This window comes from Thamnophis elegans, chromosome 4 (assembly GCF_009769535.1).
Source record: "Thamnophis elegans isolate rThaEle1 chromosome 4, rThaEle1.pri, whole genome shotgun sequence".
Taxonomy (NCBI): domain Eukaryota; kingdom Metazoa; phylum Chordata; class Lepidosauria; order Squamata; family Colubridae; genus Thamnophis; species Thamnophis elegans.
The window spans coordinates 124,009,867-124,023,839 of NC_045544.1; the positions used below are offsets into that span (position 1 = coordinate 124,009,867).

At 46.1% G+C, this 13,973-nt stretch overlaps 1 protein-coding gene across 1 annotated transcript in view; it reads right to left on the reverse strand.

Moving 5' to 3' along the window:
• Positions 1 to 275: 275 nt before the first annotated feature.
• Positions 276 to 13,973, reverse strand: part of LOC116507977 (ras GTPase-activating protein 4-like) — a 104,505-nt gene continuing 90,807 nt past the window's right edge. The window contains exons 15-21 of the mRNA XM_032216412.1: positions 13,120 to 13,264; positions 10,364 to 10,533; positions 8,043 to 8,180; positions 5,645 to 5,780; positions 3,986 to 4,106; positions 1,838 to 1,893; positions 276 to 656 (exon numbers count right to left, since the gene is read on the reverse strand). Coding sequence (XP_032072303.1) covers positions 520 to 656; positions 1,838 to 1,893; positions 3,986 to 4,106; positions 5,645 to 5,780; positions 8,043 to 8,180; positions 10,364 to 10,533; positions 13,120 to 13,264 — 903 coding nt within the window. The 3' untranslated portion in view covers positions 276 to 519. The remainder of the gene's footprint in view (positions 657 to 1,837; positions 1,894 to 3,985; positions 4,107 to 5,644; positions 5,781 to 8,042; positions 8,181 to 10,363; positions 10,534 to 13,119; positions 13,265 to 13,973) is intronic.

The window sequence follows — 13,973 nt, forward strand, 5'->3', positions numbered from 1 at the left end:
CAAATAATTTAACAACTGGTTTTCTGCCCTGGGTAGGCGGGGCTTAGTGGTCAGGTGACTGGGTGGGCGTGACCAATTCAACATCAGTCATGTCGATGGACGCTTCGCCTTAGCTGTTACAATGTGATAAGGGTTAACCGGAGAGGCAGTTTCTGTAAGCAGGGCAGCAAAGATTAGGCTAGAAATAACACCAGAATGTTTCCTTCCTGCCTTCCTTACAGGATTAGCCCTGTAAAGTGGAAAAAACAAAATGAGATTTCTTGCAACAACCGGTTCTCCGAACTGCTTTGAAAGTTAAGAACCGGTTCTCCCGGATAGGTGCGGACTGGCTGAATCCCACCACTGCAGGGGTCCCAAAAGAGAGGTTAGGACCTTCCGAGTCCCTCCCATTCCATCTCAGTGGACAACATTGAGTCCAGAGTGTGTAGTTGCCATTCTGGGGGTGTAGCAACCATTCTGCTTGAAGAGGGCAAAGGTGGAGCTTGCCCCCAAATGATTTTTTTTGGGGGGGGGTGGGAGTCACGTCTGCAGTTCCACCAAGTGATTCTGATTCCGCTGGGCCATGTCAGTAGACCGGGAAACCTCCTTTTGATAAATTTCTTCTAAATCATGTAGTATCTGGAAAAGCCTGAAAGGGCGGTCAGCATTTTCAGGATCTGTAGCAAGAGACGGGGAGAAGACGAAAGAGGAGGTCAGCTAGGAAGAGATATCCAAACCCGCTAGTCATCATTTGATACCCCTAAAAGAGGACAGCTCTGATATGTAGAACAACCTTTTTTCCTTTCAAGGACTGTTTTTCTTACAGCTGATTTTCTGCAACAGCATTGCAGGTGAGACTGAAGGAAGCAACAGAGTAGGGAAGCTAGAGGTGGACAGGAACATACATTCTCCCACTGACATTCTGCAGGGTTATGTGCAAAAGGCCTTGGGAGAAGGAACGAAGCGATGCTGCCTTCGGCTAGGTCCGATAAGAGACAGCATATTAGCCAGGGGTAGGATTCAGCCTGTTTGGACCGGTTCGGGCGAACCGGTAGTTCCGACCATCAGCTGAGAGCGAATCAGTTGGCCTGCTCGCCCGCCACTTCCACTTTACTTACCTATCTCCTCTCAGCTGATTAGCGCAGCGGAGCAGATTGTTGCGCCTCAACTGTTACTGCCCAAGAAGTAACGTGGAAGATACGTTTTGGTAAAACTGCGCACGCGATCTCCGAACCGGTTGTTAAACCGGCAGGATCCCACTACTGATATTACCTGAATAGTGGGCAGAGCAAGAGTCTCAGAAGAGACCCTCCCTAGCCTCTCAAGATGTAAAGGAGATGGGGGAGAATTCCACTTACAAGATTCTGTTAATGTATCCTTACAATAAAGTAGAATGACCTCATCTGGTCATGTTTTTCTGTCTGATCTATCTGGTAGGGCTGACACCAATCTTTCAATTCACTCTACATCTTTATAATCTAGCTATTCTATCCATAAACCCATGTCATGATAATATAGATACTAAGATATGAATACATATATCTGCTCACCTCTGTTAAAGGTGTTGTGTGGACCCTGGCCATTTGGAACAAAAGCAACCTCAACCCAACCTCCCCATTTCAACCATTTACTATCATTATTATGGTTTGTTGGACAATCAGCCGAAAGTTTAGACTGGACCTGGCATCTTTATCCATCAATCCTATTATCATTTAAATGTTTTAGCTTCCAAAACTCTGCCTAGCAATGGATTATGGCATTAAATTAAATAATAATTTTAAATTTAATGCCACAATCCATTGTTAGGCAGAGTTGGGCAGCTAATACATTAAAATTAAAATTAAATTAAATTGTGTACCTTCGCTCTGATGTTTTTCACTTTTCTCCAGAACTGACAATTCCTCATACTTTTCCCTTTGGGCAGTAAAAAAAAACCAAAAAAAATAGTTCAAAGTTAGTAAATTATACAGCGCAGATGGATGCATTTTGTGAATAGCGTTGCAAGACAAGGAACATTATACAATAATCACTTCAAAACTTCAGTAGCTTTCCAGGTTTAAGAGAGCATGCTGTCACACTGGGAAAAGCAGTATACCTCAAACTTGGCAACTTTAAGAAGGCTACACTTCAATTCCCAGAATTCCCTAGCCAGTATGGCTGGCTGGGGAATTCTGGGATTTAAGGTCCATCCCTCTTAAAGTTGCCAAGTTTGAAAAACACTGCTTTAAGCTTTTAATTTTTATCATCAATAAATGTTTCTATCAGTTGGTTTTACTAAAGTCCACTTTAGGATTGCTTTCTCTGAAAAAGGGACAACATGTCGTTTGTCTTCTCATCAGTGTAAGTTATACAGGCTCCCTCTTCACGACATTTCATCCCTAATTCCTTTAACTGCTTTCTTTTTCTTTATAAATCTTGGTTGCAAAACAGTTCCACCCTCAGCTGCATGAAGTCATAACATCAATTCCCTAATTAGTGCAGAATATATGAGAATAACAGAATTTTGCAATTCCTGGATTCTTTGAGACTGGAAACACATTGGAGATTTTGGGGGGTGGGGCAGAAATAAGAAATTTTCAGTAACTAAATTGGTATCTTAAATTTCGTAGAGGAAGGAAAAGACAAGGCAAGGTGGCAGGAAGAAGGTATTAACAGATTAACAGGTGGAAGGGACCTTATAGGTCATCTAGTCCAACCCCCTGCTCAAGCAGGAGACCCTAAACCATTTCTGTCTAATCTCTTCCTGAAAGCCTCCAGTGATGAAGCACCCACAACTTCCGAAGGCAAGTTATCCCATTGGTTAATTGTTCTCACTGTTAGGAAATTTTTTCCCTGTTCTAGGTTGCTTCTCTCCTTGATCAGCTTCCATCCTTTATCTGGCCTTTGGGTGCTTTGGAAAATGGGTTGTCCCCCTCCTCTCTGTGGAGAAGAGCTCCCTATCATGTCTCCCCTGGTCCTTCTCTTCACTAGACCAGCCATGCCCAGTTCCTGTAACTGTTCTTCGTATGTTTTAGCCTCCAGCCCCTTAATCATCTTGGTTGCTCTTCTCTGCACCCTTTCTAGAGTATTTGATTGAGGATGATTATATTCTACTAAGTTGGTGTTATTTCTTGGCAACCACATAGCCTTCTTTTAAATGACTCATGTAGCACCATCCAGACCTATGAAGAATTAAAAGTCAAAGTCCCCCCCGCCCACCCCAGAGATGGTATTCAGCAGGTTCTGACCAGTTCTGGAGAACTGGTAGCGAAAATTCAGGCTGCTTGTTAATGCAACACGGTGTGTGTTTTAGAGCGACATAAGAAAAAGACGGAAGGAAAAAAGATGGAAGAATGAAAGGCACAGAAACTTTACCCTACCACCCCCGCCCCCGCCCAACAGAGTAGCTGCACTGTTGTTGTGTATTATCAAAAGCATCATGAGAAAGAGAAACCCAGGTTTTTTTTAGAAAGAAAAAAAAAAGAATTGTCCAATTCTGGTGGATGAACAGAGATAAAAGAGCCAGTCTCTATGATCCACAGAAACTAGAGGCCGAACAACTGAATAACAGGAGGGACCCAGTGGTGGGATTCAAATAATTTAACAACTGGTTTTCTGCCCTGGGTAGGCGGGGCTCAGTGGTCATGTGACTGGGTGGGCGTGGCCAATTCAACATCAGTCATGTCGATGGACGCTTCGCCTTAGCTTCTGGAGAACTGGTAGCGAAAATTTTAAGTAGTTCAAAGAACCAGTAAATACCACCTCTGACTGGCCCCTCCCCCATCTATTCTCTCCAGAGTCCCAGCTGATCGGGAGGAAATGGGGATTTTTGCAGTAACCTTCCCCTGGAGTGGGGAGGGAATGGAGGTTTTACAGTGTCCTTCCCCTGCTATGTCCACCAAGGCACGGCCACAAAGCCACGCCCACAGAACTGGTAGCAATTTTTTAAAAATCCCACCACTGCCCCCCCCCCATTTTATAAAAATACTTCAGCATTGGGGGGGAAAGGAATGGTCAGTCAAGTCACCTCATCACTTCTTGAATTGCAAGCAGATGCTGGAATATCAGTTGAGCCTCCAAGTCAGGATCCAAAGGATCATTCCATTCCCGCAGAGTAACTCCATGCCGAGTTTTGTCACAACCAAGACCTTCAAAGAAAAGAAGGGACCACTGAAAGCATTTTGTTCCAATTTTGGAGAATCATCTTGCTGACAAAGGGCCCTACCTAGTCCCAAGCTATAGGTAGTCCTCGACTTAATCGCCACAATAGCTTTACCAGAAAACTCATTGTTAAGTGATGTGATTATTATGTGAGGCATCGCCTGACCTTATTTTATGAGTGTTTTTCCTGTAGTATTTCTATGCGTGGCACGACAAAACCGCGCTCCACTAAAGCGCGCCCGATTAAACCGCGTCGCTGACGTCATCAGCAGGGCGACAACAGCGACCGCGGAGAAAAAAGGGCGCTTTAAATAGCGCTTTGAAAGCAAGCCGATTCACGTTAAGGTAAGGGTTAGGTTTAGGGTTAGGTTTAGGGTTAGGTTAAGCGTTAGGGTTAGGTTTAGGGTTAGGTTAAGGGTTAGCGTTAGGTTTAGCGTTAGGTTAAGAGTTAGGTTTAGGGTTAGGTTTATGGTTAGGTTAAGGGTTAGGTTTAGGATTAGGTTTAGGGGGGTTAGGTTTAGGTTTAGGGGTTAATTTTAGCTTTAGCATTCGCAGCGTGCTTTTTTCGTCACGCTGTGATGACGTCAGCTACGCGGTTTCGTCGAGCGCGCTTTAGTCGAGCGCGGTTTTGTGGTAGAACCCTTTCTATGAATCACCATAGTCATTAAGTGAGAATCCCAGAATGTGCCTTATGGTCTGCTTTGCTGGCTTTCTTGGTGATTTTGCAGGTGGGAAGCAAATGGCGGCGAAGGTTGCAAACGACAATCATGTGACCATGGGACACGGCAACTGTTGCAAATATGTGACAGTTGCTCAGGATTTGAATCATGATCCCGTGCCTGCAGGGACTCTGCGATGGGCTGGTCACAAGTACTTTTTTTACTCCTTGCAGGCCTTCCATTCGCCTCCACCCAGACAGAACTGAAGAAGCTTCTTGGATGAGAAGCGAAACGTCTTCAAAGAAAAAACGGAACTGACTCTTGAAAAAGTACCTTGGGGACAACCATGACCTGGATGATTGAGAATCTCCATGGACATTTAGCTCTGTTAAGGACCATTGTAATTTTAAATGGCTGGCAAGCGAGTGATGGTTACACAAGGAAGAGCTGTACATTTTTCTTTTCTAACCTGTTTTCCCCAAAATAAGACCTCCCCGGATAATAAGCCCAATTGGGCTTTTGAGCGCATGTGCTAAAATAAGCCCTCCCCCGAAAACAAGCCCTCCCTGAAAATATTGCAACACAGCAGCAGACATGAGGTGATCACGCTCGCCGCCTCCTGCACCTCAAAAATAATAAGATGTCGCCAAAAATAAGGCTAAGTGCTTATTTTGGGGGTCAAAAGAAAATAAGACCCTGCCTTATTTTCAGGGAAAATGGGTATAGTTTTTATTTTTTAAAGAGCTTCTTATATTGATATATATTAAAATAAACTTAAGGAGAAAACATTGTGATACAAAGTCTCACACCCAGAGATATGGGAGATAACAAACGCAGTGCAGTAGCGTTGCCAACAAATGCAATACCTGCTTTGTTCTTTAGGTGGCAGCAACTCCATTTGTCTCCTCTGAAAACCCCTGGGTGATAGGAGCATAGCATTCCAGCGTTATTCCCACAGACTTTCCGTAAGGCTGAGAGCCACTGGCTCAGCTCGTTCACACACTGTAAAACAAGGCAAGGCAGAAAGGACATAAATGCCATGGATTCTCCTGATTGGAGGTAGCCAGGGCCTTTAACACATCTCCCCCTTTTTCTGCCCTACTTCTAGGGAAACAGATACTACAAGGCCCAGGCTGTGGGTTTGGCAGTGCTGTATATCCCACACACTTGTTTGACTAGAGAAAACTGCAGGTCAATAGAAAGCAGAGTGGACAGTGACAGTGGACAGTGAAAGTGAGGAAGCCAATGTTGAGCTACTTTCAATTCCCTTAAAAGATACACACCTTCAATCTTGTTCACTGTGACATTTGTACACGAGAGAATAGAACTATATAACAGGATGCTTGAACCGTAGTTGATACTTAACCATGCATATTAAAATTAACCAATGACAAAATACAAATATAGAATGGAATTACAACCCGATTCACACATGATTCACCTGATTCATTTATTTTCCAAATTTATTTGATGCAATGGTTTCACGGCCTAATTAAATGTCAATGCCTAATACAGGTTCTGCCAACTGCAAAACTGATTTCATTGACCCAGCGTTCAAGGAAGATTATAATTAGCTAGAGATAGATCCTTTCTTTTTTCAGGGCGGATGGGGATAAATTAATTTAATAAACTCCTTTCATGGAATGTTAATTACTTACTGGAGGGTAATCTGGCCTTGTTATCAGTCATTATTGAGACAAAGACCTAGAGAGGAACTGCAAAAATGGAATTTCTTTTGAGACTCTGTCTCTGTGTCATTTTAACAGATTAACAGAGTTGGAAGGGATCTTGTAGGTCATTTAGTCCAACCCCTCCCCCCCCAGTTCCAGCAGGAGACCTTACACCATTTCTGACAAATGGCAGTCCAGTCTCTTCTTGAAAGTTTCCAGTGATAAAGTTCCCACAATTTCTGAAGGCAACCTCTCTTCCATTGGTTGTTTGTTCTCCCTGTCAGAAAATTTCTTATTTCCAGGTTGAATCACTTCTTCCTCAGTTTCTATCCATTATTCCTTGTCTGGCCTTCAGGTGCTTTGGACAATAGCTTGACCCCTTCCTGTCTGTGGCAGCCCCTCAAATATTGGACAACTGCTATCATGTCTCCCCTGGTCCTTCTCTTCACTAGACTAGCCATGCCTTGTTCCTGTAACTGTTCATTGTACGTTTTAGCCTACAATCCCCTAATTATCCTGGTTGCTCTTCTCTGCATTCTTTCTAGAGTCTCAACATCTTTTTTATAGTGTGGGGACCAAAACTGGATGTAGTACTCTAGGTGTGGTCTTACTAAGGCTTTATAGAGTGGTACTTCACTTGATCTCGATTGAATCCCTCTGTTAATGCAACATAGAATAGAATAGGATAGGAATAGGAATTAGAATAGAATAGATAGAATAATATAACAGAGTTGGAAGGGACCTGCTTGATTGAATCCCTCTGTTAATGCAATTTAGGATTGCATTGGCTTTTTTTGGCTGCCTCCACACATTGCTGGCTCATATTTAACTGGTTGTCCTCTTAAGACTCCGAGATCCATCTCACAGTGACTATTTGGGAGCCAGGTTCCTCCTAAACTGTCCTTTGTTTTCATCTACTGCAGTCAAGTCTTTCCATGGTGGTGTTCATCCTCACTGAAACACCATCAACCAGTCATCCCAGATTAGCTGTTCGCTCACAAAGCTGGAATCATTGTGGTTAACCCTAAGCCTGACTGATGCCTGGATCATTTTCACAATGCAAATAAGGCCTAAGCTCTTGTTAAACTCTCATAAAAAGTAAAGCGCTTCTCAATCTAAATTCGTCTCTTGGTGAATTCATTGATACTTCGAAATACTTTTTGTGCAGCAGAACGAAGTTAGTTTCCTGCTTTCTTGTTCGGGAACATTTTGACATTTTGATAGCCCTGAGATTTCCTAGTGGTTCCCTTCCAGGGATTTAAACAGATCTGACTCTGCTTAGCTTCTAAACCCAGACAAAGATGGCCAGGTGCCACACACCTGCTGGGAAAGAAAGAATCAACGGGGTGCATTTTGGTTTCTCCTTAAAAACATTTTGATTCCCTTGCATTTTATTTGAAAGCATATCCCAGTTTTGCAGACGTGAGAAACTGCTGGACTCTTTGTATTCATTTGTCTAATTTATATAGCTGCTCATTTCAGAAAACAAGTGGCATGTTGTATCTATCAATGCAAGTTCTGTCCTGGGGCCACCCAGATGGATTCTTGCTTCCCCCTCCCCACCCGAACAAAATGTGACTTCTAGTGTCTCCACCTTGCACTGCAGGTAAGCTGTGTCTTCTTGCCCAGCATCGTTAGTGTAGATGATCTGCATGACATGGGAGATACCAAAACTCTTCTCTTCTACTTTCTCAGCTGCCCGGATGCTAGTCAGTGGCACAAAAGAGCTTTTCTGAAAGGAAATCGCATCAATATATATTCAAGAAACCTTGAGTCAAATAGAAGCAAACTTTCTCTCACATTGTCAATCCAACCAAATGCTTCCAGCAACCCTTTCCCCCAGTAGCCACTAGTATTCTGGAGAAGACAGTCTCTAATCATGGAGATTCTATATCATCACAATAGGTGAGAGTACTAGAAGTACAGCTTTCTTCCTCTGCGAATCTGACAAATTCTATTTTAAAATTTCCCTCAAATGAAAAACACTTAAAAAGGTAAAGGCAAAGGTTTCTCCTATCCCCGGGATGGCAAACCTATGGAAACCGTGCCAGAGGTGGCACGCAGCGCCCTCTCTGTGGGCACGCACTCCGTCACCAGCTGCTATTCGGGTTTTCGGCATGCATGTCTTTGCAGGCCAGTTGGTCTTCGCGAGTGCTGAAAAACAACCTGAAAACAACCCAAAAACGGGCTGAAAACGACCCCAAAATGGCCATAAAACAGGCATTCATGCGCCAGCCCGCTGGTCTTTGGGTTTCGGTGCTCCGCTGCGTGTGAAAATTAGCTGGCTTGAATGTTATTCTTCTTCAGCACAATAATAGCTGGTTCAAAATCACATCATGAGTTTTATAACCAAGACTTGAATTCAAATCTCTGCACTCCTAGTCCAACATTCTTATACTATTTTATGTCAACTCGCAAAGCATCCTTGGCCTGCTCTCGAGTTGCCAAAGGCATGGGGGATGGGAAACTGACGCAGCAGCACGGCGGCTACAAATAGAAGCACATTCCAAGCATCTCTTTCTCAAGGCTGTCTCCCACGTTACCCACAGCAGCTGGAGGGGGAGCGATCTCTACAGCCCATGAAAGTACTCTGTTGGCTAATGTGATTTATGACACACCCTGGGGGAAGGGGGGAAAATAGGGCCATAATTCGACCATAAATTATATGGGGTCAGAGTTGGCTTCACTTGGGTATGTACCAACATGTTGCTCCTAATAAATAACTGGATTTCTTTTGAAGCTTGGCTCAAGGCTCATGATTTAGTTAGGGCAATGGAACCCTGACACATTGCTTCAAGGGCTTCGAAGATTTGAATATGTGTCATCAAGTTGTTTTTTACTCCTAGTGACTACGTAGGTAGATTATATCCACAATGATCTATCCCTAACCTGGGGAGCCTCGCAATGGTGCTCCCATTGCCACTGCACCTGAATTCAGCTCAGCATCTTCAACTTCTCTTCCCTTCCACCTTTCCTAGAAATGATACCTTTTCCAGAGAGCTCAATCTTCACATAATAGCAATAGCACTTAGACTCATATACCACTTCACATTACTTTTACAGCCCTGTCTAAGTGGTTTACAATGTCAGCCTATTGCCCCCAACAATCTGGGTCTTCATTTTACCCACCTTGGAAGGATGGAAGGCTGAGTCAATCTTGAACCCATCAGGATAAAACTACTGGCAGTGGGCAGAGTGAGCCTGCAATACTGCATTTAACCACTGCACCATCAAAGTAGGATAATTTGAGGCTGACCATTTGGCTGCTGCTTTTGGGGGGGGGGAGATACCTACCATATTTTTCGGAGTATAAGACACACCAGAGTATAAGACGCAGCGAGGTTTTGAAGAGGAAAATTAAAAAAAAAGTTTTTGCACTCTGCAAACTTCCCAAAAATGGCCCGTTTCCCCCCTCCCCAAAAAAGCATGAAGAGCCTTTAGGGAGCCTTTAGAGTGCTCCTGGGGGGGGGATGAGCAAAAACGGCCCATTTTTCTTTAAAAAGGGGCATGGATAGTCTTTAGGAAGCTTATAGAGCCCTCTTGGAGGCTGGGTGGGGGGTAAAATTGTGCAAAAAACAGGCCTTTTTTGCTCATTTCTGCCCTCCCCAGCCTCCAAGAGCTCTCTAAAAGCCTCCTAAAGGCTACGCACAGTCATTTTGGTGAAAGGGGCAGGATTTTGGGGGGTTAAAAATGCTGTATTCAGTGTATAAGACGCACTCAGATTTTCAGCCTCTTTTTTGAGGGAAAAAGGTGTGTCTTATACTCCGAAAAAATATGGTAGTTTCTATGATGACTGGCTAGCCTTCATGGGCACTCCTTCCTTGGACTTCCCAACTTACAGAAGGTTTCAAGAAAAGTGATTTCAGGACCATGGCCAGAGCCTCTGGTAGTGGCCAATCTCCGTCCTTTACCTACCTTGGAGTTGGGTGCCTTGGCGCAGCTGAGAGCCTCATGCGTCAATGAGAAATAGAGCTTCTTGAAGGAGAACGAGAGGAGAGGCCCCTTGCTTCTCGCCTTGTGGATGAAGAGGTACCCTTCTTTTACCACCTGAGGTTGCAGGGAGATGGGCTTCTGCAAGTCTAATTCTGTAATTCAACATCCGCAGCAGTGAATGCAATATTCATGCATGTGTTTTGAATGAGCAGGAAATAATAATAACATTAGTAAAAACACAAGTTGGCAGAAAATCATGAGATATAATCTGCTGCCCACATTGCTAACCTCAGTCCTGCTTATATAGTCTCTGTTCTGGCTTGTTGTTAACTGGGATTGTCCCTGCAAGCTGTTATGGCCCACCAGCAGCCAGTGGAGCTGGCAGCAGATTCAGACAGTAAAGAGGTTGGGGAGGAACATGGGCCAGTCCTGGAGTCTGGGGAAGGCTCTGATGAGGGCTCTGTGTCAGAGGCAGAGAGGGGGTCAGAGGCATATGCCAGGTATCAGCTGCCTTCAGAGTTGGACATCAGTGAGGCAGAGGAACAGCTGGAGCCTGTTCCCAGTGTGCGCATGCACAGAGTTGCTAGACAAAGGGAACAACTAAAGAACAGAGGTTGACTTGGGAGTCAGGCCACAGGTGGACAATGAATTGCTCCTCCCAGAGAAAATAAAAGAGGAGGGAAAGGGGAATGGAGTATGCAGGAGGCAATTAGTTTGCTTAATTGGTTCGTGACTCTCTGAGACTCCTTGCCAATTTTTGTAGATATGGGCCTGGCAGCTCTCCAAGCCAGATAATGTCTGTGACTGTAAATCCTCCCTTGAAAGACTTTGCTGGAGGTGAATGAGCAGAATTCACTGTAAATTAATAAAAGTTTTTTTTTGCCAGGACAAGGAGTTTGTTTCCTGCTCTTGGGAAGCCTTGGTCAGAATAAAAGCTGTCCTACTCAAAGCCATTAGTGAAGCTACCTGGCTTTCTTCCCTCCCCTCTTTGGATTGCGCCACTACGGCCCCTCCGGGTCAGTGGATCCCGGAGACCTCCTTGGTTCACCGAGGAGCTCCGGGAGAAGAAACGCCGGAGGAGATGCCTAGAGCACCTGTGGAGGTCCGATAAGTCCGAGGCGAACCTAGCACTTCTGACTACCTGCACCAAGGACTACGTCCGGGCATTAAGAGCTGCCAAAAGATCACACATCTCCGCCTTGGTAGCGTCCGCCGAGTCACGCCCAGCCGCCCTGTTTAGGATAACCCGCTCCCTCCTTAATAGGAGGGATGCGGGAGACCCCTTGCAGGGTAGGGCTGAGGACTATGCTCAGTTCTTGGTGGACAAAGTAGCTCGGTTTCGGTCGGACTTGGACTCCACCGCAGTAGATCCAGCCGAGACACAGGAGGATTACTTGGCAAATCATCTCTGGGTTGAGTTCCAGGATGTTGCCTCTGGGGATGTGGACAAGGCCATTCGAGCTGTAAGTGCCTCCACCTGCATTCTGGACCCGTGTCCCTCCTGGCTGGTTGCCAACAGCAGGGAGGTGACACATGGCTGGATCCAGGCGGTTGTGACCGCCTCCCTTCGGGAGGGGCACTTCCCCGCCATACTCAAAACGGATCCACAGCTGACTTTTGACCACCAGTTGTCAGCTGTGACCAGGGGGGCATTTGCCCAGGTTCGCCTGGTCCGCCAGTTGCGGCCCTACCTAAACTGGGAGGCTCTCGCAACAGTCACTCGAGCCCTTGTGATCTCTAGGCTGGAATACTGCAATGGGCTCTACATGGGGTTGCCCTTGAAGTGCATCCGGCGACTGCAGTTAGTCCAGAATGCAGCCGCGCGAGTGATAGTGGGCGCACCGCGGTTCGCCCACGTTACACCCATCCTCCGCGAGCTGCACTGGCTACCTGTCGGTCTCCGGGTGCGCTTCAGGGTACTGATGACCACCTTTAAAGCACTCCATGGTAGTGGATCTGGGTACTTGAGAGACCGCCTTCTGCCGATTACCTCCCTCCGACCGATTAGATCACACAGACTGGGCCTCCTTCGAATCCCATCCGCCAGTCAATGCCGACTGGCGACTACACGGAGGAGAGCCTTTTCTGTTGCAGCTCCGACCCTGTGGAACGATCTCCACGTCGAGATCCGCACCCTCACCACCATCCAGACCTTTCGCGCAGCCCTCAAGACCTGGCTCTCCCATCAGGCCTGGGGATAGGTTCCCAATTTACCCGCCCGAGTGTTGACTGTTGAATGAAAGTTGTGTTTTATTATTTTTCTTTTGTTCACATTTTGTTTGTTTTTTGATATTGCACCCCCTTCCCTGTGATTGTAAGCCGCCCTGAGTCCCCTCAGGGAAAAGGGCGGCCTATAAATCTTAATAAAAGTATAAAGTATAAAGTATAAAGGATGATACCAAGGGTTGGAAGGCTCATCCACAGGAGCTTGCTATTTTGGTCATCAACTTCATTTTTGCCCTTGGGATACAAGCTCTGCAGCTTTTATATATGCACGTGATATCACAACAACCATACAAAAGGATTGTAAATCATTTTTTTCTGAGGCTGTCATAACTTTGAACTTGTTAAACAAACGCTCATCAATTGGGGACTGCCATACTACGAAAGAAATGGGATTGGGCGCTACATTTCAGATACCAGTAAAGTACCCTCTGGCTGATGACTCAGAGAAAGCACTCGGCTGCTTGCAGTAACCAGAACATTTCTTGATTTGTTTGGCTTTATCAAGCATTTACCATCTTTCTCCTCAATGTCAATTAGCTGCAGGATGAACTGCTTCATCTGGGCAACGCCACGCTGAACGATGGCTTGCAGGGGGGCCATCCACGCTTCCTTGGTGCGGCTGATGCTGTTGTCCATGTTCCCCACGTTTTGGACAGCCTGGCCGGGTAGGAAATCAGAACACGTCACCACAATTCAAGGACAAGCTTCAACCAGATTGAGAGAAAGCCAGAATGGTTTGCAGGGGAGAGAATGCTGGGAGTCATGAGATGAAGGGGATTGAGATTTAAATAGCCACCTGGTCCAATCCAATCAGGAGTGATGTTTGGCTCAAGGGAAGGGAAGGAGGGAGGGAGGGAGGAGGAGGAGGAGAGGGGAAGGGGAGAGGCAGAGGGAGCTGGGAGGAGAGGGAGGAGGAGATGGAGAGGGAAGGGAGAGGGGAATGGGAGAGGGTGTGGGTAGGGGAGTGAGGAAGAGGAGATGGAGATGGAGAGGGGAAGGGAAAGGAGAGGGGAAGGGGAGAGGCAGAGGGAGAGGGGGAAGAGAGTGGGGAAGGGGAGAGGCAGAGGGAGAGGAGAAGGGGAGTGGGGAGGAGGAGAGGGGAAGGGGAGAGGCAGAGGGAGGGGGAGGAGAGGGGGAGGAGATGGAGAGGGAAGGGAGAGGAGAATGGGAGAGGATAGGGGAGTGGGGAAGAGGAGATGGAGATGGAGAGGGGAAGGGGAAGGAGAGGGGAAGGGGAAGGAGAGGGGAAGGGGAGAGGCAGAGGGGGAAGGGGAGTGGGGAGGAGGAGAGAGGAAAGTGAGAGAGGAAGGAAGGGGGAGGAGAGTGGAGAGGAGTAGATGAAGAGGGAGAGAGAAAAGGGAGAGGG